The sequence below is a fragment of the Myxozyma melibiosi genome (assembly GCF_037950935.1).
Source record: "Myxozyma melibiosi strain Phaff 52-87 chromosome Unknown BZA70scaffold_8, whole genome shotgun sequence".
In the NCBI taxonomy this organism is placed as follows: Eukaryota; Fungi; Ascomycota; class Lipomycetes; order Lipomycetales; family Lipomycetaceae; genus Myxozyma; species Myxozyma melibiosi.
The window spans coordinates 722,632-744,844 of NW_027042922.1; the positions used below are offsets into that span (position 1 = coordinate 722,632).

General features: G+C 52.5%; 10 protein-coding genes across 10 annotated transcripts; 5 read left to right on the plus strand and 5 right to left on the minus strand.

Annotated features, from left to right (window-relative positions):
* Positions 1-55: 55 nt before the first annotated feature.
* On the plus strand, positions 56-4,076 carry BZA70DRAFT_239774 (class I alpha-mannosidase 1A; the record flags this gene model as incomplete). The annotated part of the gene is made up of 5 exons (XM_064910482.1): positions 56-1,795; positions 1,856-2,091; positions 3,359-3,496; positions 3,556-3,942; positions 4,001-4,076. 5 exons carry the CDS (start codon positions 56-58, stop codon positions 4,074-4,076), a joined length of 2,577 nt encoding a protein of 858 aa, XP_064767581.1.
* A 170-nt stretch (positions 4,077-4,246) lies between these two features.
* On the minus strand, positions 4,247-5,068 carry BZA70DRAFT_249507 (ubiquitin-related domain-containing protein). The gene is made up of 2 exons (XM_064910683.1): positions 4,840-5,068; positions 4,247-4,785 (listed from the first exon to the last, which is right to left on the minus strand). Exons 1-2 carry the CDS (start codon positions 4,871-4,873, stop codon positions 4,361-4,363), a joined length of 459 nt encoding a protein of 152 aa, XP_064767582.1. The 5' UTR covers positions 4,874-5,068; the 3' UTR covers positions 4,247-4,360.
* Positions 5,069-5,135: 67 nt separating this feature from the next.
* Positions 5,136-7,385, plus strand: BZA70DRAFT_196145 (uncharacterized protein). The gene has a single exon (XM_064910075.1). The coding sequence runs from the start codon at positions 5,522-5,524 to the stop codon at positions 7,223-7,225; it is 1,704 nt and encodes a 567-aa protein (XP_064767583.1). The 5' UTR covers positions 5,136-5,521; the 3' UTR covers positions 7,226-7,385.
* On the plus strand, positions 7,260-8,298 carry BZA70DRAFT_239634 (protein kinase; the record flags this gene model as incomplete). The annotated part of the gene is made up of 2 exons (XM_064910476.1): positions 7,260-7,487; positions 7,543-8,298. Coding segments are annotated over 2 exons (984 nt in total), but the record flags the coding sequence as incomplete, so codon positions are not given.
* A 342-nt stretch (positions 8,299-8,640) lies between these two features.
* Positions 8,641-9,201, minus strand: BZA70DRAFT_196158 (uncharacterized protein). Its single transcript, XM_064910076.1, has one exon. It carries the CDS (start codon positions 8,987-8,989, stop codon positions 8,708-8,710), a length of 282 nt encoding a protein of 93 aa, XP_064767585.1. The 5' UTR covers positions 8,990-9,201; the 3' UTR covers positions 8,641-8,707.
* Positions 9,020-11,126, plus strand: BZA70DRAFT_196216 (putative serine esterase-domain-containing protein). The gene is made up of 3 exons (XM_064910077.1): positions 9,020-9,200; positions 9,266-9,413; positions 9,478-11,126. The coding sequence occupies exons 1-3, from the start codon at positions 9,166-9,168 to the stop codon at positions 10,675-10,677; spliced, it is 1,383 nt and encodes a 460-aa protein (XP_064767586.1). The 5' UTR covers positions 9,020-9,165; the 3' UTR covers positions 10,678-11,126.
* Positions 10,883-11,807, minus strand: BZA70DRAFT_290512 (thioredoxin-like protein; the record flags this gene model as incomplete). Its single annotated transcript, XM_064914214.1, has 3 exons — positions 10,883-11,063; positions 11,128-11,634; positions 11,710-11,807. 3 exons carry the CDS (start codon positions 11,805-11,807, stop codon positions 10,883-10,885), a joined length of 786 nt encoding a protein of 261 aa, XP_064767587.1.
* Positions 11,808-12,047: 240 nt separating this feature from the next.
* On the minus strand, positions 12,048-13,855 carry BZA70DRAFT_281108 (uncharacterized protein). Its single transcript, XM_064913069.1, has one exon. The coding sequence runs from the start codon at positions 13,730-13,732 to the stop codon at positions 12,320-12,322; it is 1,413 nt and encodes a 470-aa protein (XP_064767588.1). The 5' UTR covers positions 13,733-13,855; the 3' UTR covers positions 12,048-12,319.
* Positions 13,856-14,728: 873 nt separating this feature from the next.
* Positions 14,729-15,568, minus strand: BZA70DRAFT_281110 (uncharacterized protein). The gene is made up of 3 exons (XM_064913070.1): positions 15,220-15,568; positions 14,955-15,133; positions 14,729-14,873 (listed from the first exon to the last, which is right to left on the minus strand). Exons 1-3 carry the CDS (start codon positions 15,559-15,561, stop codon positions 14,786-14,788), a joined length of 609 nt encoding a protein of 202 aa, XP_064767589.1. The 5' UTR covers positions 15,562-15,568; the 3' UTR covers positions 14,729-14,785.
* Positions 15,569-18,375: 2,807 nt separating this feature from the next.
* BZA70DRAFT_196330 (uncharacterized protein) lies at positions 18,376-20,898 on the plus strand. Its single transcript, XM_064910079.1, has 3 exons — positions 18,376-18,918; positions 19,011-19,207; positions 19,258-20,898. The coding sequence occupies exons 1-3, from the start codon at positions 18,522-18,524 to the stop codon at positions 20,731-20,733; spliced, it is 2,070 nt and encodes a 689-aa protein (XP_064767590.1). The 5' UTR covers positions 18,376-18,521; the 3' UTR covers positions 20,734-20,898.
* The last annotated feature ends 1,315 nt before the right edge of the window (positions 20,899-22,213 follow it).

The following is a 22,213-nucleotide window of genomic DNA, read 5'->3' on the forward strand; positions in this document are numbered from 1 at the left end:
GTCAATTGCTGCTGACTCTCTTACATCATCTGCTCAGTCTCAGCCAGCCGTCGCAATGCCTTCTGTTCGTCTCCGCAGGCATAGAGCCGTTCTCCTATTCACCCTCTTCGCCCTCGCCATCTCATACCACTTCGTCGTCGTCCGCAGGGACTACTCAATCGTCCCCGACAAGTTCCTCTATGGCCTGCCTTCTTCCTCTTCCTCTTCCTCCTCTTCTATCCTGAAGACAGCAGAGGACGCCGACGTCGCTGACGCCGACCAGCACTCGGTTCTCCCTACCCCACCTCCGTCCTCGACCACTTCCTCATCCTCCTCCTCCTCCACCACCACCTCCTCCTCCTCCCACAACTCAGATCCCCTCCCCCTCGCTCAATCCCCCAACACCAAACTCGTCTCCTCCCTCGAGACAATCCTGTTCGCCGGCACCTTCCCCGTCGACGACTACTACACCGGTCCGTCCTCGAACGTACTCCCCCCCGGCATCCGCCAGTCCTCCTCCGATCCCTCAATCTTCTCGCGCCCGCGCATCGCAAAGTTTCCCTTTGCGAACCCTGCCGCGCTCCCTGACGAGCCTCCGCTCAGCTTCGCCAAGATCCAGGGCTCGTTCGCCGCCGAATCCGACGACGAGCGTCAGAAGCGCGAGGCCCGTCTCGCTGCCGTCAAAGATGCCTTCCTGCATTCCTGGCAGGGATATAAGGAATACGCCTGGGGTCACGACGAAGTCCAGCCCGCGAGCAACACATCTGCCGATACCTTTGGCGGTCTCGGGGCATCGATCGTCGACGCACTCGACACGCTGCAGATCATGGACCTCACCGAGGAATTCGAGGAAGCAAAGGCTTTCGTAGCCGCCCTCAACTTCACGACCTCAAACTACAAAACCATCCCCATCTTTGAGACCACAATCCGCTTCCTCGGCGGCCTGATCTCCGCCTACGACCTCTCGAGCCCGCGCGAGGAGATCTTCCTCGACAAAGCCGTCGAGCTCGCGGACCTCATGCTCGGCGCTTTCGACACCCCGAACGGCATGCCGGTGTTGTACTATAACCCGGTACTCGCGCACTACGGCCCCGAAGAAGCAAAGCTGCGCGCAGGCAACACCGTCGTCTTTGCGCAGTTCTCGTCACTCTCGCTCGAGTTCACGCGGCTCGCGCAAATCACAAAGAATAACGCGTACTACGCCGTCATCCAGCGCATCTCTGATCAATTGCAGGAATCCCAGAAAAAGACCGACATCCCCGGTCTCTGGCCTTCGTTCATGGATATCTCGGGCTGCGTGACTGCCTCGGAGAAAAAATCTAGCGCGCCCTCTGCCGCCGACAATCAAGACGTCGAAGCGGCGGCGCTCAACCGCGCTGCTATCGACGCAGAGACAAAGCAGTCGGACTCAAACGCCAAGCAGAAACGCCAGGTCCCTGCCGCCCTGCGCAAGTCCCTTCTCGACGTCCCGCGCCCGGGATCATCCTCCCTTTCGCCTGTCAATCTGCCGGTGGAAGAGTGCGTGGGCGTCAAGGCGATCGTCGGGACCGTGAAAGAGGACAGCAATAATAAGCTCAAGTACACGGCCGGCGGTCTTGCTGATTCCGCGTACGAGTACATGATTAAAGAGTACCTCCTCCTCGGCGGCACCGTCGCGCAGTACAAAGACATGTATCAATCCGCGACCGCCGCCATCGACGATAACTTGCTCTTCCGGCCTAAGGTTGCGGGAGATCCTGATATTTTGTTTTCTGGAAACGTTCTGGTCGACAAGGATACCAAAGCCGCCGAGTTCGACGCCGAAATGACCCATCTGGTACGTTCCCAATTCTACATCCAACGCACTATTACAGCTACAGACTAACACAACTCCTAGACCTGCTACATAGGCGGCATGTACGCCATCGGCGCTCGCGCGCTCGAAAACCCCGCGCACCTCCAAACCGCCGAAAAACTAACCGAAGGCTGCTACTGGTCCTACCGCGCCACAAACACGGGAATCATGCCCGAGAACTTCCACGTCGACCCCTGTCTGTCCTCAGACTGCCATTTCGTCGACCGCTTCGCGTCCTCGGAGGGCGAGAACAAGCTGCGTAAGAGACAGGTCGACGAGTCTGCTGAAGAGGCGGCGGCAAAGGCGGAGGCGGAGGAGGACGCGGCGGAGGCGCCGGTGTCGGAGGGCGAGGAGGCGGCGGCAAAGGCGGAGACCGAGATCGAGGGCGCGGGAGAGAATGCGGCGGCTGAGGTCGAGGATGATTCTGGTCCGGATGCTGTTGAGAAGACTGAGAGTCAGAATGAGCAGGCTGAGTCTTCGGAGCAGTCTGAGTCTTCTGAGCAGTCTGAGTCTTCTGAGCAGTCTGAGTCTTCTGAGCAGACATCAGAGTCGTCAACCTCATCAGAGACGGAACAGACTTCAGATCAAGGCGTGGGTGAAAGCGATGGTGAAGGCGCCGAACCTGCTGAATCCTCCGAAGCGCCCGCCGAGAATACGGAGACTACTTCTGAGGAGTCTACTTCTGAACAAACATCAGAGTCGTCGCCCTCATCAGAGACCGAACAGATTTCAGATCAAGGCGCGGGTGAGAGCGATGGTGAAGGCGCCGAACCTGCTGAATCTTCTGAGGCGCCTGCTGGCGAGAATACGGAGGGTACTTCTGAGGAGACTACCTCTGGAGAGACTACTTCCGAGGAGACTTCTTCTGGAGAGTCCACATCTGGAGAGACTACTTCCGAGGAGACTTCTTCTGGAGAGTCCACATCTGAGGAGACTAGATCTGGAGAAACTTCTTCTGAGGAGACTTCGTCTGGAGAGTCTACAGCTGGAGAGACTACTTCTGAGGAGTCTACTTCTGGAGAGACTGCTTCTGAGGAGTCTACTTCTGAGGAGACTACTTCTGGAGAGGCCACGTCTGAAGAGTCCACTTCTGAAGAGTCCACCTCTGGAGAGGCCACATCTGAGACCACCTCTGAGACCACCTCTGAGACTACCTCTGAAGAAACCAAGTCAGAAGAAGCTAGCACCGAAGCACCAGATGAGGGAGCTGGCGAAAGTGACGGCGAAGGGACCGAGCCTGCCGAAGCCGGTGCTGTCGAGAAAACTGCTGTAAGTTCTAGCGAGGAGACATCTGGATCGTCTGAATCGTCTGAATCCTCAGAGAGCGCTGGCGAGAGTGGGAAGACTGATGAGGAAACGTCCACGTCAAGTGATACTTCGGTCGAGTCCGGGGAGCAGTCTGGAGATACTGCGGCATCTGAAGGTGAGCAGGAGACCTCTGAAAGCCCTGAGCAGTCTGCTAGCTCGGAACAATCCTCGGAGGAAACCACCACCACCTCCTCCTCCGAAAGCGTCAAAGAGGTTGAGCAAGTAGCAACTGGCGAGAACCACTCATCAGCCCCAGGCGAGGAACCCGCCGGCTCCGACGACTCCATCACGACCGCCGGCATCAACAACGCCGCTCCCGGCGACGAAAACCCAGATGCCGTGCCGCCTCCCCACGACGAAGACGAAGTCAGAGCCGTTGAAGGCGCGACTTCTCTCGGCACTTCCTCTTCTGACGACGAAGCTGGAAGCGAGAGCAGCACCACCGTCCCCGGCACCGTGCTCGAGGTCGACGCGCCCGACGCGCCGGCGGAGGACGATCCTAATCGCTGGGAAACGGGCGGCTGGTACGACCAACCGCACTCGATCCTCTACCAAGACGGCAGATACCTTCTCCGCCCGGAAGCACTCGAGAGCATCTTTGTGATGTACCGCGTGACAGGAGACCGCAAGTGGCAGGACCGCGGCTGGGAGATGTTCAGCGCGATCGTAAAGTACACAAAGACCGACGCCGCGTTCTCGGCGATCAAGGACGTGACGAATAATCGGAAGATTACATATCTCGACGAGATGGAGAGTTTCTGGATGGCGGAAACGCTAAAGTATGCTTATTTGCTGTTTGCTGAGCCGAGCTTGATTTCTCTGTATGTTCCCTTTGTTTGATATTGAGAGATGATGATGATGATGCTAATGCAGATATAGGGATGACTACGTCTTCAACACCGAAGCGCACCCGTTGCTGCGCCCTTCGCCTGTCCAGAGCGCGCCCGAAAAGTAGGACTTTGTCTCGATTTCTATAATTTTTGTTTATGTGATATTCTTTAATTTGTTTTCTGGTGACCGATTCTGGAATGATAGCGTCGCATGATATATCTGATTGTATAAACTTATAAACATGCAGTGGGTCACATCTACAGGGATTTAGACTACGTGCAGTGAGAGAGATATATATAGGAGAGATATAACCGTAGCTATGTGCAATTAACCTTAAATATACAAGACATAAAAATCAACTGTCCACAACTGAATACATCAATCCACGCAAGGCAAGCAGATAAGCATCTAAGCAGACTGGACGTAGGTGAGGTGGCACTTTCCGCAGTAGTGGCGGCCCTTCATCTTAGCCATGAAGACACCGGCACCGCAGGTCTCAGTAGGGCACTCACGACGGGTGCGCTCGACAGTGCCGTCAGAGTTGACCTTGTAGTACTTGAGAACCGCAAGTTTGGTCTTCTTGTGCTTGTGCTTGATCTTCTTGGGAGTGGTGTACACTTTTTTCTTGCGCTTCTTGGCACCACCACGAAGGCGGAGGACCAAGTGGAGGGTCGACTCCTTCTGAATGTTGTAGTCAGAGAGAGTGCGGCCGTCCTCGAGCTGCTTACCGGCGAAGATAAGACGCTGCTGGTCGGGGGGAATTCCTTCCTTGTCCTGGATCTTGGACTTGACGTTATCGATGGTATCGGACGACTCCACCTCGAGGGTGATAGCTGGAGGATGTTAGACACGGTGTTTGATGAGTAGATGAAGAAGAGACTACATACTCTTGCCCGTGAGGGTTTTGACGAAAATCTGCATGATGACTGACAGACGACTAGTCGGCAAGTGTACTATGACAATGCTACAACAACTGTTAGATCTGCTCAAAAGACATCAAATGAAAGATAATAGGAGCTCTAAACGTCTTCTATCCTCTTTCATAGATCATCTGTATCATAACACAATAGCACATACCTTCTTTCTGGTAATCCAGTCGGTGAAGAAAAGAAAGAGAAACTCGAAAGTGAAACTCTCCCAGCATTAAAACCCAGCCGATCGTTGGGAGGAGTGCTCTGATCACGTGTAAGACTTAGACGTGACTGCGACTGCTGCTCGCCTGTGTAGGGTTGAGCCCTACATTTGTATTAGCACATATATTACTAAGCATACACAAGACCCAGCATTCTTGACATTATGGTTGCCGTGACAACGCGATGTAAATACTGCGATATACTTTCTGCGTCCCATCCTCGCTTCCACTTCCACGAAACAATACACCTGACCCTGTGCCTTTCTGTCCCTCTTCTTCTCCTCCACCACTCGTCTCCCACGCTTCGCGCCTCCAGGCACGCTTCTTCCCCTACCGATCGCCAGCAGACAGCATCGGGACACGCGTGCACCCGCAGCTCTGGATCTCGTCCCGTGTGTTTTCGTGCATCACACTGAGCCTTGCTTGCTGCAGTAGCGATGCTTGCCTCGGCCGCCGCCGCCGACGACACTGCGCACTCCTCTTCCGACGACGACAGCTACGCGCTTCCTGTTCTTAGCTCTTACGCGCTCGCGCTTCTGTCGGCAGATGGGAACAACAACAACAACAACAACAACAGCAACAACAGCAACAGCAATGACATCGGCGCGAGTAGCGGTGATAGTCGCAGCCGAAGAACCTCATATGATCCCGAACAGCAACTTCACCAGTCGAAGTATCTGCAATCTACGTCGGCTCTAATTAACGCCGCGAGGGAACGACGAAAGTCCAGAGAAGCAAGCAATTCGCCTTATACTGCCGCTGCAGGGAGCGCGCCTCGTACTCGATTTCGGGAGGATCTAGAAGAGATAAACAGCAACAGCAACGCAGACCAGCCGACTCGAAAATTATCTGGCAGTCCCGGGTCCTTTGTCGCCGCGACTCCGCATCACCGCGCAGGAGCAGATTCAACCGAGTTCCGATCGTCAGAGAATGGTGGTGCAGGCAGTGGCAGCCGCGAGGGACTAGTGACTCCGGCGTTTACGCGGCCCACGCTAGGATCTCATGGCGAGCCGCCCACATCTCAGTACCGCAGCATCTTCCGCAAAAGCAAACCCGGAAGACTTGGGCCTCCTAAACGAGCTTTGCGACGAGAGAGCCAGGAGGGTGAGAACGATGGCGTGCCAATAGCGAAAAGTCCCAGTGCCTCACCGAAGTCAAAAGAAAATTCAAAAGACGACGAACACGAGCTGCGAAGGACGATCGACGAAGCAGGAGGGAACGGTGCAGGACGGCTGCGGTTTTCAACACAGGACGAAGAGATCCCTCGCGGCGACACGTACTGGTCCTCGCGGTCTTCACGTGAATACACATCAGCATCCTCAAAAGAGTCAGAGCAACATCGGACAAGTATCTCGAGTGGCGAGATTTCGCGTTTGGAAATTCGAGATCAAGCGCATTCTCGCACGACGTCGCCCCGTACGTCGGGTAGCCCTCGCAAGGCGTTATCGCCCAAGACTATGAATGATGACCTGCACGGCGAGCTCCGGCAGAAGCCACTTCACCGATCAAGTCCGTTCAATTATGGGATCGAAGAGCGACGACATCACACGTCTTCGCCGTATGAAGCGGCAAAGGAATTGACGAGTCTAATTCACAAATCCCTGACGCCAAAACATCCTCCTCCTACCACAGAAGCTCTGGCACCTTCTCCAGTAATTCAGTCATTCGTTGTCGCTGACAACGGCTACGTGCCCGAATCGCCTGTCCGACTGGTCTCCGAAAAGAAACCGCTGTACGAGAATATCAATCCAACGCCCTTCACCGAAAGTCATCGAGAAGAAAAGCATCACCACCATCGACAAGTTTTTTCGCCGTTGAATAAAGACGAGAATCCACGCCAGCAGCGCCCGTTGGCAGCAGACATCTATCACGACGAGCCGCCGCGGGCAAACCAAGCGCACAGCAACCCGCGCTCCTCTCATTCCTCTCGGCTAGTGGGAAGACAGCTGTTGACACCATTGTCATCTAATATAATCCGCCCCGTGCGAACGTCTACGCCGCCTCCTGAATGCAACATTTATGACCCGCCGCCAAAGATGAGCAATCTCGATATACCAAGGCCGACGCCGAAAATTGCCTCCAAGAAGCAGAAGAATACAGTCGTGGTAAGTGTGAGACAATTATTATCTGGTGAAGATTAGGCTAACATTTTTACGGCAGATCGCGGGAAGAGCATATCAGAGGTTAGAGCTGATTGGCAAAGGAGGATCGTCAAAAGTGTTCAAAGTGCAGCTTCTCAACTCGACAAAGGTATTTGCGCTCAAAAAAGTCACGTTTGACGAGGTTGATGAGGCGGTTGTGAAGGGATTCAAGGGTGAAATCGAGCTGCTGAGAAAACTCAGTGACGAAGAGCGAGTGGTGAAATTAGTCGATTTTGAGATTCTGGATGGGTTTGTCAATATGGTGAGTCTGTCTTGTGTCTTTATTGATTGGACTAGTGACTAACCAAAACACATAGGTTATGGAGTGCGGCGAGATCGATCTTGCGCATGTGCTTGCTGCTAGACTCAATAGTCCGCTCGATATCCCCTTTGTTCGGTTCCACACGATTGAGATGCTGAAATGTGTCGAGGCTGTTCACAGACACGATATCGTACACTCTGATCTCAAACCAGCAAACTTTCTCTTTGTCAAAGGGATGCTGAAAATCATCGACTTTGGAATCGCAAACGCAGTGCCGGATTACACGAGCAACGTCCGGCGTGAGACGCAGATGGGTACCCCGAACTACATGGCCCCGGAGACGATGGTCGATGTCTCTTCGGTCGAAGGCAAGCGTATGCTTAAGGTTGGTCGGCCATCCGACGTGTGGAGCTGTGGCTGCATCATCTACCAGATGATTTATGGCCGACCGCCGTATGCAGCCTACAGCGGCACCCAGCGCATGCTTGCGATCCTGAACCCCAAGATCGAGATCCAGTATCCCGAAACCGGCCTTGGCGGCGTATCCGTTCCCAAAGAGGTGATCACGACCATCAAGGGCTGTCTTGACCGAAACCCGGAGCGACGGAGCCGCATCTCTGAAGTGCTAGACGGCGAATTCCTCAAGCCGCGCGCGATCTCAAAGGAGATCCTGCGGTCGCTGATCGTGCAGTCTGTGCAGTACGGAGTCGATCAGCACCGGAAGTTGGGCGAGGGGATCAGTTCGCGCGAGTTGGAAGGGCTGACGGACGACGTGTGGAGGAAGATCGGGTTGCTTACTAGTAATACCTGAAAACCCTACAGCAAATTATTTTGAATGAAAAGAGGCGGGGATAAGTGTACAACATTTTTCGGAGGCGGTGTTTGGTTTGTTTTTGTACGATACCTTTAGTGTTTATTTTTCAATTTTTCTCTATTTGTTTATGATGATTATTGTGCGGGAGTGTGCAGGTTTTAATTCGAGAGATATAGATCAGAGTCTGCTCTCTCAATCCCACTATGTCTGCAGAATGGATGAATGACTGCCAACGATTTAATATACAATAGCTCAACACAGCCACACTTTTCCACGAGTAATCTATCTGTTCTCCAGTAGACAACTAGCATATTGCGTATTTACCAAACAACGGAAAACAACGATGACGATGACGATGACCGAGCGAGCGGTGCGGCGCCGATAAAAGCCGGTTGGGATGACAACTTTAGCGCGGAAGTCGGCGTGCGTTTGGCTCCGAGTGGATAAGAGCGATATCCCTCGTTTCTGCCTTGTGCTTACTTTCTTTTATTTGAGCGATAGAAGTTTGCTGCAGTGTATATACACTGACTGTGGTTTTGTTGTTGTATTTTTGACAAGATTTTGGGATTGACGGACGATTGCGAGGGTCTTGATACGATTTAAGCATCGAGATAGGCTGATAAATCATCGGCAAGGCGTACGCCATCACCAGACTCGAGCAGAGAAATTTGAAGGGACGAATCGTCATTGACCAAAGAACGGAGATTTGCTTTTGAGATATAGGGACTGTGAGGTTTTGTTACTGTCTGAAGAGGATTAGGAATTGAGGAGGGTGGATCGTTATCGCTGATCTGCGAGTCGAAGATATCGATAATACTATATTGACAGAGAGCACGCTTGGAGAAAGAATACACGGCTTGAAAGATGAACGAAGATCATCTATTTGTTTTAATTCACGGGTATTTATCTCCTCAACCTCACTCACCATCATCAAACACGATCGCTAACCAAATACTACACACAGGCTATGGGGAAACCCGACCCATATGAACCAACTCCGAGCCACAGTGAAGAAGCAGTACCCCGATGCGCAGATCCTGGTCCCTAGCGGGTTCAGTGGAACGCTGACGTACGATGGTGTTGTTATTTGCGGGAACAGGGTTATTAAAGAGGTTTGTCTTGTTCTTGATCTGGGATCGCAGAGAAGATTGCTGACTTTGTAATTATAATCTACAGACTAGGCAGAAAATCAAAGAGGTGCAAGAATCCAAAAGCATCACAGTCACAAAGTTCAGTATCGTGGGCTACTCCTTCGGCGGCCTAATGGCGCGGTACATCGTCGGCGAACTCGACCGCACCGGCTTCTTCGACACAATCAAGCCCAAGAACTTCACCACCTTCGCGACCCCTCATCTCGGCACCAGCACGGGCCGCAAAGATCTGCTGCGGAGACTGTTTACCCAGTATGGACGGTACATGCTCTCGCAGTCCGGCAGGGATATGTTTCATAAAGACGGGGCGGGCGGGATTCTTGCGCTGCTCGCGGATCCGGAGAGTGTTTACTATCGAGTTTTGAGCGAGAAATTCGAAAGAATCTCGCTGTACGCAAACGCCGCGAACGATCGGACGGTGCCGTTCTTTACCGCGTTCATCACAACCCGTGACCCCTTCACCGACGTGCATAATTGCAAACCGCAGTATCTCGAAGATGCCTCGCCCGTCATCGTCGACCTTTCCAAGCCCATGAGTTACGTGGCGGGGAAACCCACAAGAGCGCCATGGAGCAGACGGCAGTACATCCTTTTCATATCGCTGATTACGATCGGACCGATAGTCATCACGCTCACTCTTCTCGGGTTCATGGTCACCACTCAGATCTCCGAAGCGCGGATCCGCAAGCTCTCAAAGCAAGCAGGTCGAGCGATCGAGCTTTCGTCAAATAAGTCAACTGCAACTTTGATCCCGTCCGATCAAGACTCGTCGATAGACTTGTCCAAGACTGAGCACCACGAGACAGAAGCCTCGATCATGCAATCCGCAGTCGAGAACTTCATGGACGCAACAGGCTCCCCCGACGACACTCCCTCCGCCCCCGAGGCACCAACTTTTTCAATCACCACATCCCCACCCCTCCACCGCGCACCAAGCACAACCTCCCTCACAACCATCTGCACCGCCTTACACGAGCATCGCGTATCCCATCCAGAGTTTGCGAAACGCTCGTTCTGCGACGACTTGCCGGAGCCGGAATCAATGCTGGAGCTCGAACCGATCCAGCTTGAGATCGAGGCGTCGCTGAATCGGTTGCCGTGGCATAAGTACGCTGTTCATGTGCAGTCTACGCCGATGGCGCATGCGGCGATGATTAACCGTAGAAGAATTTTTGAGGAGGGAAAGGTTGTTCTTCAGCACTGGGTTGAGCGGTTGGTGGATTGATAGATGGCGTGATGGTTTGTGTTTGCGATGATCCATTTAAATATCAAATACTAGCAAAACAAAAACGAAATTCACAACAGATAGTGTAACATAACCACTCGCAGACACCTTCAAGCAACAGCCACAACAACCAAAAGATCAAGCAATAAACACACAATGTAAAATTAAAGATAATTAACAGGATAGAAACAAAATACAATGAGGCTTATGCGGCCGTGTTGAGGTTCTTGAAGAACTCAGGGTCATCCGCAAGAGTCTCTTTGACGATATCAAGACCGCCCTGGAGTTCGCCGTTGACGTAGAGCTGCGGGAAAGTCGGCCAGTCGCTGTATTTCTTGAGACCTTGGCGGACTGCGTCGTCTTTTAATATGTCAAAGAAGCCGAATCTGCACAACACATGTGAGTTAGTCATTGAAATATGATTTGCAAAGGTGGAGGGGTAATTCTTACCTAACCTGATGCTCTCGTAGGATTCCGACCAGCTGCCGACTGAAACCGCACTGCGGAGCAGCAGGCGTTCCCTTCATAAAAAGCATGACGGGGGCGGCGGAGACCAGTTTCTTCAATCGCTCGTTGAGATCTTCTTCCGAGCTCAGTTCCCGACTTGGCTGTGACTGTGTAGATGCAGAGTTTGAGGCTGTGGTGGATGTAGAGTTGTTTGCGGATGTGGTGGAGGGAGCGGTGGAGGATGCGGTTGAGGATGGGAATGATGACGAGGTCGTCGAGCTCGATCCTGCGAGTTCCTGGATTGCGGTCGAGAGCTCTTTCGGATCGGCGCCGGAGAGCTCGCGGATGACTTTTCCGTGCTTGACAAAGACAAAGAACGGGACGGCGGAGACATCAAAGGTCTCGGAGATCTCGGGCAATGCCTCGGCGTCGACAGAGAGGAAGGAGACGTTTGGGAATTGGTCGGAGAGGTAGGCAAAGACTGCGTTCATCTGCGTGCATGGCGCCGCCCTGATCATTATACTAATCAGCAATCACAAGTCGAGTGATAAAGAGCAAGGTAGATTCAAGAAGTGGTTTGCTTACCATGGTGTGTGGAAGGAGATCGTAATAGGTGTAGCTGGAGGTAGCGAGGTCGTCAGCTCGTTAAAGTGCGACTCGCTCGTAATCTCAGTGACGGTCATTTTGCAAAACCTCAGCAGCAGCGGTTTTCAATAAAACAGAAAACCACGAATAAACAAAAAAGAGAAGAAGGAAAGATAAACAGCTGCCGAATGATTGATGATTGATTGTTTGTAAATAATCAACGGCCTTTTTTTTTCTTCTGTGGAATTAAGGTTTTGGGAGTTGCTGACTCATCTTTACAGTTTCTTACATACGCCATCACGTCAGCTAATTGCGAAATGCCTGAGCTCTGGCTTGAGCGCTAGAACAATCCAATGAGAAAAGAGATTATGAGGAAATGTAGAGAACAATAAGACAGATATAGATATATAGATATAGACAAGAAGTATGTATAACAACATTCACAATAAATAAAAAAATACCAAAACAAACCCATTCAATGCAATGCAAAAGTCCATGATATATGCAATCCCAATACCAAAAACACATCCCAACCCGTACTCATATAGCCTTTCATGCCAAAACTATACAACGTCCCCTATGCAAAATACATGTACAAATAATACATATCCTAATTCCCGCTGTTTGAGCGCACACGTCTGGGAATCTTGATCATTTCGACCTCCTCGAGCAAGGACGCTCTTCCGCGATGGGTCTTGACAAAATATCCGTGCACGCTCTTCTCGTGCCGGGTACGGTTTCCGGAGTCGGCATGCCATTGAGTAGTGCAAACCTTTGCGCCCGGAAACTTTTCTTTGCCAGGACCCGCCCAGAAACGGCACTCGTACTTGGGCACGCCGTGCTTGCGCGTGAAGTGGCGGTCCTTTTCAAGTTTCCGCTGGAAGCCAATCTTTGCCCACGGGCACGAGGGCTCGGGACACTTGAACTCGCGCTGGATGTTGAACTCTTCGACGTGGCGCGCGTACTCGTCCATGTCCTTGATGCTGAACTTGCGAGGACAGTGGTTGCACGCAAACTGTGTCTTTGTGTAGATCCGTCGACGGCGCCCGTTGTAGTCGACCGTCTCCTCCGAGCCCGCGCCGGGAGAGTTGGTGGCCGAGCGCGGAGTTAGCTGCTCGTTGCAAAACGAGGGCGTGCCCGCGACGGACTCTTGCGCCGAGCTGGAAAAGTCCGGCGAGAGGGCGGCAGGGGATGCGTAGTAGTCGGAGGGAGTCTGCGCCGAGGAAGAGGCGGCAGCGGCGGCGGCGAAAAAGTCCGAGGACGGGTTGTTGTTCACGACTGGCGTTGCGGGGATGGTCACTGGGGTCGCGGGGATAAAGCTGAACTGGGCGGCGGGAGCGGAAGGAAGCGCGTTGGTGATAAGTTTGTGTGGGGAGACGGGAGATGCAAATTGGTTTTTGGCGGAGGAATGCTCGGTGGAGAGGGGGTTGAAGGAGAAGATCTCTTCCATGGCGACAGAGTGCGAGGAGTGGGTCTGGCCAGACTGCGCCTGCGAGGCGAACTGCTGCTGCTGCCATGAGGACGGCGCGGGGTTGGAGACGGTCGAGGTAGGCGAGTAGTTCGAGAAGGACTCGGAAAAGATGTCGTAGTCGTCTTTGAGGGTGAATCCGGTTGTCTGGGACGACGAGGGGAAGAGCTCGGGCACGAGCTCGTCGTAGTCGAACGAGAGACGGGAGAGGGCAGGCGAGATGGAGGGCGAGAGCGAGCGGGTGTCGAGGACACTGACGGAGTGGGCGCGGCGGGCGATGCTGCCGAGCGAGAAGAGATGGCTGTGGCCGTGCTGGGCGGCGTGGGCGGAGAGGTCGAGGGCGACGTCGCCGGTGTAGAAGATGGTGGCCATTGAGGCGGCGGAGAGCTGGTTCTGGGGGAGGGCGAGGTCGTCGGAGGGGTAGGCAGTGGTGGTGAGGAGGAGGGAAGGGTCAGGCTGGAAGAGGCCGGCGTCAGAGCGAGAGCGGCCGCGGGAGTGGAGTGGGGTGGAAGTAGGGTCTTGGTGGATGTCGAGGAGGGCGGCGAAAGGGTCCATGCGATGGGGAGGAGGGGGGAGGAGGAGGGAGGAAGATAGAGAGAAGAAGGGAGGAGGAGGAGGAGGAGGAGGAGGAAGGGAATATATAAACCGAGCCGCGTGGGCTGTGAGAAGACGCGGTTCCAAATATAATGAGAAGCAGCCCGAAGAGGACCGAGCCGGCTGTGTTGCCCTGGTCGACGACTCTTCGGCGAGGGCGATGCCAGACGTGCGGCGGAGGAGGCGGTGCGGGCGGTGCAGTCAATGGGCGCCAGCCGCACCCAGCACCAGCCGCACGGTTTGGGGGTGTCGACGAGAACGGCTAGCGCAGACAAAGGCCCGAGGCGGCTGATCGCCGAGAGAAGAGAAGAGAATGCTGGATCTGCCGCGCTGTCGGTCGCCCGAGGCCTTGATTGCTCACTGCTAAGCAGATACTACGACTGATCATACTACTGCCTGCAGCAAACAACTAAGCCTCTCTACGCAGCTATCTTCTCTGGTCTCTCGCAAGGAACTAGGGTTCCACTCCCAGACATCGCTCACGCTGTGCCAGGACGCTTAATTGTTCGGCTAGTACGACGTTAAACCTAAACAGGTTAGCCGTGAACTCTCCGCCTGATCTTGGAGTGGCTAGGCGGCCTCTGCGCCTCCTGTGGCCGGGCACGCGGAGCTGGGTCAGAAGAGAGCTCGCCAGATGAGGGTGGAAATAGATCTGTGTGATCCGCCTGCAGTCCGGCAGGCCGGTCCTCCGCACCCCGTGTGTTCAGCGGCCAGCGTGCGCTCCGGGGTCGCGATCGCGCGCAGACCGCGACGGAGGTGTCGCAGCAGCAGACGTGTGTATCCGTACGGCGGGCAGCCGGCGCAGGGCCGGGTACGCCTCCGTCCAGGGCGTAGCAAAGAAGCTGGAGAGTCTGCCAGCCGGCGTGGAAGCAGTACTCGCGCTATTGCTAGCGGGGCAGTGCTAATTAAACTAGGTCGCCGACCTCCGAAAGAACGGCTAAAGTTGCCAATGCGCTTAAGTAATTTATTACCGTTAGATTAGCAAGTAATTTATTACCGTTAGATTAGCAGCAATCAATCGTCCCACCCTCGGCGACGGGACCTGAGCTTCTCGCCGCGATGCTTCTTTGCGCGCATGCGCTCCTCGTTCGCGCGCCCCCGTCTGCAGCAGTACGCACCGCGTTAGCACTTCCCCACAAACAGCAGTCGTCGTCGCCTCATCAGCTTCAGTCCGGCAACTCACATTTTATCCCACTTCTCCTCCCGCGCCGCTGTCTCGGCCGCGCTCTCCTCCGCCGGCAGATGCACGCTCTGCCGCACCAGCTCGCAGAACTTTTCGTAGCACTCCTCCAGGTTCTCGCGCTGGCTGCGGCTGCTATCGGACTGTATCAGCACCGTCTCTTTCGAGATGTGTCGCGATTTCTTGCAATTAATATTACCGTTAGTAGCCTCTTCGCCGCCAGGCTGTGGCAAATTGCGCAGTATGTAGTAGTAATAGCAGTGCCCACCTCATTTCTCAGCCTTTGCAGCGCATACGCCGGCATCCACCCACCAAGCGCATCCAATCGAATCCGGATCGTGGCCTTCGTATTCAGCTTATTCACATTCTGCCCCCCCGGCCCGCTCGACCGCGAGAAGCTGCTCTCGAACCTCTCGCGCGGGACACTCTTCGCGCTCAGGTTCGATAGCCATCGGCGCACCTCCCCTATCTGTGCCTTCTCCTCGTCGTTTACGTTATCATTCCGCTTATTGCTGCCGTACAGCGCTATAAACGTAGAAAACAGCCTGTACGTGCACTCTGGTCGAGCAAAAACGACCTGGCGTACATGATTCGTACTTTGCAGTATCATTGTATAGTGCGAGATCGTTCGGGAGACGTGGGTCCTCTTTAATTTAATATTTTCATCACCCAAGGATGACGTGACACAGACACCCTAAAACCCTACAGCAACCCTTTCGCTACGCTAAGCTTGGCTATTGAATAGGCTATTAGTTATGCGAATAATCTGCAACGACTATCAACCTGAACCATCGCTTCTGATATCAAGATGATAGATCATCTCGGCGGCTGAAGTCCGATATGTAAAGTAATCTCAACGGCACCGCTCTGGTGATCCTCTGCTGATCTGTCAACCTCCCAGCCACAGCTGAAAACCATTTCCATCACCCGGAGCTCGCAGCCGCCCGTTAGTAGTAGCCCAGCAGCCGCCCGTTCGTAGTAGCCCAGCAGCACGCAGCGCGCAGCAGCGAGCATTAGTGTCGTCGCCCGATGGCTGCTCGCATTCCTTTCTTTCTCCTCCGCTTTCTTTTCTTTTTCAAAATCGCCGACTACCTCGCCGACCACAGGGTTTGCGTCCAGGCACTAGCGAACGTTTTGGCGTCATACATACCGAACCGATAAACTAGCGCGAGATCCTAGACTGGCCCCGCAAACCCGGCCTACTATGGCACAATTTCATTTCCGCCCGGGTTATTTCCTCATTACCGCACTGATAGCACTAATAACCGCATCTTCATCTTCTGCAAAAGGAGAGCCTCGGAAACGGGAATCGTTGCGAGACCAAAACGCCATTACACGGCTCCACGCCATGACACGGCTAAGCCAATCTCTCGACACGGCTCCGGCTCCAAATCTAACACTGAGGCTGACTGCTTCCGATATCCTACTTCTCCCGCCAATCTATCTCTCCAGCCGCTGATGTGGATCCGAGAATCCTGTTTTGCCTCTTTCGATCTTCGCGAGTCGGCTGTGCTTGTATGTGATTGTTGTCGGATAAATATTTGACCTAAAACCGCAAACGTACACCATACTTTGTAAAGACATATGCTCATGCTTATACTTTAAGCCTCTTCGCTACTCTCGAATCCTCAAAGCATCTATCGATCAAGCGTATATGAGCTCTTGTCTACGCTCCGATGATAATATCAGCGCTATCTGCAGGTTCATGTTGATGACTATGTTCAGGACATTGAAATAAGAATCATCTGATATAGTCAACTCTCTGTTATTGATACTACTAACAACGACAGCAGATTTATGTTCAGTGAAATCCCTCGCGAATTCTTAATATTCGTCGACAGCCAGAGTTGCTTAACTTTGCTAGTCGACCCTGACTATACTAGCATCGCAAGCCATCAACAAGAACCTATACTTTAACAACAAACAATTCAGCGAATTTCTTTTTCAAACTCTTATTGTCATGCTCTAAACTTAGATCTGATTAAGATAGAGGGTCCTTTGTAAACTTCATCTCTATCTAAGCGCATCCAGCTAGAAACAGAAACAGAGAGTAGTGCACATGGCTTCTTCATATAGTGAAATCATTCTCAGTCCTCGTTATTCAATACCAGCACCTGCAGCACAGTACACTCCACCATCTAAGGCCTTCATCTCTGTAACTGCTGGAGAGGCTTGTCATTGATTCCCTCGACGAACAGAACCTACACCTCACTGCAACCTTGACATCAGGCAAATAATATCCAAACAAGAAAAGACGAACAAGCACTAAACTTGCAAACCTTCATGCAAAAGAAACAGAAGCATATACATTCAAAAGCACAATCAGCGGAGTCAGAATATCGAGCTGTTCTGGAATCGAGATAAGATTCGCGGTAGACGACAGCTAGCCAAAACTATAGGAGGATTAACGCCCGCACTAAGGCTTCTGAAGATGCAGTTTAATAGCTGCGAAAAAGACACAACTTTGAGAATAAGCTATAAGATTCCACTTGACTTCTAGACCACAAAAGCAAGAATCGTGGACTACCCGGAGACCAAAAAGACTGCATCAGCTTTGATACCAGCACTAACAAACCTGCGAAGACCATTGCGTCATCCATGGCCGAGCGGAAAATCCAAGCTGAACGCTTGGCGGAGCTCGATAGTAACCTTTCGCCTGGCATCTTTTTTTAGAAAATAAGTCTCTCAAAACCAGAAAGCGAGCACATCCTCCTTGCCGCAGGGTCCGATCGCGAAAGCGGAGATGCACAGCCCTCGCACCCTACGCGAAGATCAGGAGCGAGGTTGGGGGACTAAGCGAGCAGTCCCCTGATTCAGTCTAAAAATAGACCAATAGACAATAGACGCAGGGAACGAGAAAGATGAAAGACTAAACCACGAATCTATGCATTAGAAATAAAGCAGATCCGCAGTCAAAACGGGGCTCAGCAGGAGCAGAACAGGGCTGAGCAAAACGCATCTGGGAGTCGAGATCTGAGGTCACATGACGCGATGGGCCTGGAGATGCACCAGCCACAAGGGCGGACCCTACAACAAAAGAACCGCAGAGCAGAGTTCGAGAGCGCGGAAAAGCTTCCTCAAAGGAACCGAGATAAGAATCCTCCCCAAACCCTCATTCCTTGTTGCCCAGTTCGCCGTTCAGCCGTCCAAAAATATAGTGATAACATAAGCATTACTTTGTGGCTAAGGTAATCAATCTGTTCAGCTTCTTTTAATAGCCAATCACCTATACTGCTTTCCCTTCTTGCCACTTCTTTCTCGCGTTATTCTCTTCTGATCTTATTCTTCACTGCTGATTGCTTGTGCAGAATACGGAGCAGTCGCAGTGCCCTGAAGACCGCATCTCGAGAAGCTTTAGTCAAAAAAACGCAGCTGAGCAGCTTAGTACGCGAAAGCCGCTTCCTAATCCACCCCTCGCTTCTCTCTTCAACTCTCCGCCTTTCTCCTTCTCGAACTACCTCGACTCAGCCCGCCGCTTCTTCTTCTTCTCTTCTTCTGCTATATCTTCCTAGAACACACACGCAGCCGTCTCGTCTTTGACTACCAGTCCTCTCTTGCGCTATCTCCACAATGGGTTTGAAGGACTTCCTGCCACACAAATCAAAGAATACCAGAACAAAAGTCATCGTCGACCACAACAGTGTCTCTACCACTCCCGCCGTCCGCCCCTCTCCTTTCCTCACTTCATCCCTCAATTCTCCTTCCACCGCACCAAAACAGCAGCAGCAGCAGCAGCAACAGCAGCAGCAGCAGCAAATCCCACAACAGTCGCCATCTCCAAGCCTACTAGACCGCAGACCGTCTCCTCAGCAACGGACAAGCACAGCAACATACCCCTCCGCCACTAATTTCCCGCGCGAAGTCCCTCCTGGTCTTGCGGACGGAATCTCATGGAACCGTAGCGGCGGTAACGGCACTCATCTCATCGTCGGCATCGACTTTGGCACCACAAACTCCGGAATCGCCTGTATGTTCTCCTCTTCTTCTACTCCTATTATGTTTCTCCCTATTATGTTTTTAACATGCAGTGAAAACTAACACAAAATCTTTCCACAACAGTTGCATATGTCACCGGTCCTAAAGAATCCGACGTCGTTGAAGAAACAATCTCCGAATGGCCCGGTCTCGCCAACAACTCCCGATTCAAAATCCCGTCCGTGGTCTACTACAACACTGCCGGCGACGTAGTCGGCTGGGGCACTGACACACAGAATGCCGTCACTTTGTCCGGAGGATTGAAGCCCGGTATTATAAAGGTATGACTCTTTTTTTATCTTCAAACTGCATGCGCCTAACTCTCTCACAGGCTGAACTCTTCAAACTCCATTTGCAAAACTCGGGCACTTACCTCGACGCCGGCCGCAAGCACGCGCTGCCTGCCAACAAAACCGCGATCGAGGTCACGTCAGACTACCTCACGAAGCTCAGAGAAGCAATGACGAAAGAGCTCATCAAGAAATTCGGCGAAGATCTCTACCGCAAAGAGGAGAAAAAGATACGCTACATTCTCACCGTGCCAGCAATCTGGAACGACTCTGGCAAGGCTGCCACGCGCCAGGCTGCTGTTCGGGCCGGATTCATTGAAGACCCAACCGACCGACGGCTCTCGCTCATCACCGAGCCCGAGGCCGCCGCCGTGTTCTGCTCTAAAAAAGGTGTTATGGACCTGAAGCTTAACGATGCTTTTCTTGTTGTGGACTGCGGTGGTGGAACTGTCGATTTGATCTCGTACGAAGTCGAGAGCATGGATCCTTTCTCTGTCCGTGAATGCACTCAGGGTACTGGCGGTACATGTGGCTCCACCGAAATCGACGCTGCCTTTTCCCTGCTCGTCGTCAATAAACTCGCTAGACTGGGTCCAGCCGAAGATCAGGCGGCGACAAAGATGCGGAACCTCAAGATCCGTCGCAAATGCGTCAACAGCTTTGACGCGATCAAGGCAAAGTTCTCGGAGAAGGAGCTCGAGTACGAGGTCGAAATCGGCCAGGTCATCAACGCGCCGACCCTCGGCTTTATCGACGAGTACCTTGTCTTCCAGATGGATGAGATCCGATCGGTATTTGAACCCACAATCACCCGCATTGTCCAGCTTGTGCGCCAGCAAATCGAGTCTGTCGAAACTCTCAACAAGTCTCTCGAAGCCATCCTCCTCGTCGGCGGCTTTGGATCCTCGACCTACCTCTACGACCAACTCCGCATCCAGCTTCCGAACCACTACGCTTCACGCCTGCGCCGCCCGGTCGATGCGGTTGCCGCCATTGTTCGTGGCGCAGTGTACACCGGCGTTTACGAAAGCACGCTCACCTCTCGCATCGCTCGACGGCACTATATGATGGCCACAATGCAGGAGTTTGATCCTGCAATCCACCCAATGCGATACCGAACCCAATCCGTCGACGGAACCTACAAGTGCAAAAACACCGTCGACGCTCTCGTGCGGAAAGGCGACCGAATGAAAGTTGGCGAGCCCACCACGCTCGCATTTTTCCGTGCAGTGCCCACTAACGCGCGCCTCTTCTTCTCTGACGCGATCTACACATGCGAGGACGACGAGCTGCCGCTTTTCATTGACGAGCCCAACGTTCAAAAGATCGCGACTCTCGATATCGATCTCACGTCGTTTGATCCTGAAACAAGCTTCGAGCGCATCACCTCGAATGGGAAGCCTTATTACCGCGTCAACTTCCATATCCTGCTTTCTATGGAAGGCGGTAACGAGCTGCGAGCCGAGTGGGTGTTTAGGAATCAGGTCATGAACATTGTGACCGTTCGATTTACATGATTGTACGACTATTCTGTTCTCGATGCATATTCTCATCATCTAGACTGGCGATGTATAAGTACAGTGATTTTGATGACATTTATCTAATATAGTCTCTACATTTTGTTTGATATAATCTGTTATTAGTCATACTCCTCAAGACTGGGTCCAATGACCACCAAACCATGTAATTTTATTCTTTTCATCCGCTTGTCCCTGCTCGCACTGCTAGCAGTTTGTCTCTCCCTTCAGCAAGCATAATTGTTTTTGTTTTCATCATCGTCATTGCCATCAGCATCGTCATCATTTCAGTATTTGTGTTTTGCGCCGTTTTGTAGTGTTTTGTAATGCTTATATATATTGGATATTATTGATAGTTAGACTAGTAATTTGATAGATTCTATTGATTATTTGATAGATTCTATTGATTTTACAGATATACATGATCCCATAGACGTCTGGACAACTCAATAGTAGGGAGTAATTTCCAAATCGAGCGTGTGTTTCGCAGGATTTAATAATTTCTTTGCATTTATAGGACATTAGTCGTTCAAAACAGGCGTATTGTTTTCTGAGCTTGCTGCCGAGCGACGGAGGAGAATATCAATCTAAGGTACTTGTCTCTACCGTGCATAGACTACCATACAAAGCGACGTAATGCGTCAGACGTATTTGAACGATTGATTGAGCGTGGTAATCATCCGTGAACGGCAAGAATTACGAAACGAGCGGCGGCGTCAGGTGCATGTTTACTTTCGGCCAAAACCAGAAACCCTATTACATCAGACACGCGCCCGCCCGAACCGCGATCCGCACATTTCAGCGCGCCCGCCTCGCCCGCCTCTCTTCCCCCTTCTCTTCTCCCTCCCCCGGCACAGGTTCTCGGCTCCTGTCTCACCCCAGCGATTTGATCTATTTTTCAGCAATAGATCGGGATTATCAGCATCCCGGATTTCTCTCTCGACGGCAGAACATCAGGTAGGCTTTGATCTCTCTCTTTTCTCTCGCATGCAGGGCGCCTCGTGAAGTCGCCAGAGAGCAGCCTATACTGCGCAGGTAGCACTTCTAGAGAATAGCCTATACCGAAGTGGTAGTATTCTCAAAGTGTAGACTGCGCTGTTCCATGAGCATTTCCTGAGAAACTGCCTATGCGTGGGTAGAGTTCTCGTACTGAGAGCAAACTACACCACGCTATGTAGCACTCTATGGGGGCGGCTATGACTGGAACAGATAGCGCGCCTTTCAGGGTAGCATAATATCCAGGTAGCGTTCTCTAAGAGTGGCATATACCTTAGCAGGTAGGACGCGCTTTCTGTGGCAGGACCTCGAGAAGTAGGGGAGTTGCATATTCCGGTCTGTTTCCGCGGTTGCACACCCTCAAGAGTGGGCGTCGTGCCATGCATGCGAGAGGAGAAAGGGAGAGAGAAGCTTACTCGACCAAGCGGTCTGGTCTATGACCTGCCCGCGCAGATACCGGGTGAGCTCGCTCAAAGGAACTGCA

What these genes read in the sequence shown, in the direction of transcription:
- BZA70DRAFT_249507 (XM_064910683.1), bottom strand. Translation starts at nt 4,873, where the DNA reads ATGCAGATTTTCGTCAAAACCCTCACGGGCAAGA. An exon ending in CAAAACCCTCACGGGCAAGA is followed by an intron (nt 4,786 to 4,839) that starts GTATGTAGTCTC and finishes AACATCCTCCAG; the next exon opens with CTATCACCCTCGAGGTGGAG.
- BZA70DRAFT_196145 (XM_064910075.1), top strand. Translation starts at nt 5,522, where the DNA reads ATGCTTGCCTCGGCCGCCGCCGCCGACGACACTGCGCACTCCTCTTCC.
- BZA70DRAFT_196158 (XM_064910076.1), bottom strand. Translation starts at nt 8,989, where the DNA reads ATGACGATTCGTCCCTTCAAATTTCTCTGCTCGAGTCTGGTGATGGCG.
- BZA70DRAFT_196216 (XM_064910077.1), top strand. Translation starts at nt 9,166, where the DNA reads ATGAACGAAGATCATCTATTTGTTTTAATTCACGG. An exon ending in CTATTTGTTTTAATTCACGG is followed by an intron (nt 9,201 to 9,265) that starts GTATTTATCTCC and finishes TACTACACACAG; the next exon opens with GCTATGGGGAAACCCGACCC. An exon ending in GGAACAGGGTTATTAAAGAG is followed by an intron (nt 9,414 to 9,477) that starts GTTTGTCTTGTT and finishes TATAATCTACAG; the next exon opens with ACTAGGCAGAAAATCAAAGA.
- BZA70DRAFT_281108 (XM_064913069.1), bottom strand. Translation starts at nt 13,732, where the DNA reads ATGGACCCTTTCGCCGCCCTCCTCGACATCCACCAAGACCCTACTTCC.
- BZA70DRAFT_281110 (XM_064913070.1), bottom strand. Translation starts at nt 15,561, where the DNA reads ATGATACTGCAAAGTACGAATCATGTACGCCAGGTCGTTTTTGCTCGA. An exon ending in TGCAAAGGCTGAGAAATGAG is followed by an intron (nt 15,134 to 15,219) that starts GTGGGCACTGCT and finishes ATTAATTGCAAG; the next exon opens with AAATCGCGACACATCTCGAA. An exon ending in GAGGAGAAGTGGGATAAAAT is followed by an intron (nt 14,874 to 14,954) that starts GTGAGTTGCCGG and finishes GTACTGCTGCAG; the next exon opens with ACGGGGGCGCGCGAACGAGG.
- BZA70DRAFT_196330 (XM_064910079.1), top strand. Translation starts at nt 18,522, where the DNA reads ATGGGTTTGAAGGACTTCCTGCCACACAAATCAAAGAATACCAGAACA. An exon ending in CACAAACTCCGGAATCGCCT is followed by an intron (nt 18,919 to 19,010) that starts GTATGTTCTCCT and finishes TTTCCACAACAG; the next exon opens with TTGCATATGTCACCGGTCCT. An exon ending in TGAAGCCCGGTATTATAAAG is followed by an intron (nt 19,208 to 19,257) that starts GTATGACTCTTT and finishes ACTCTCTCACAG; the next exon opens with GCTGAACTCTTCAAACTCCA.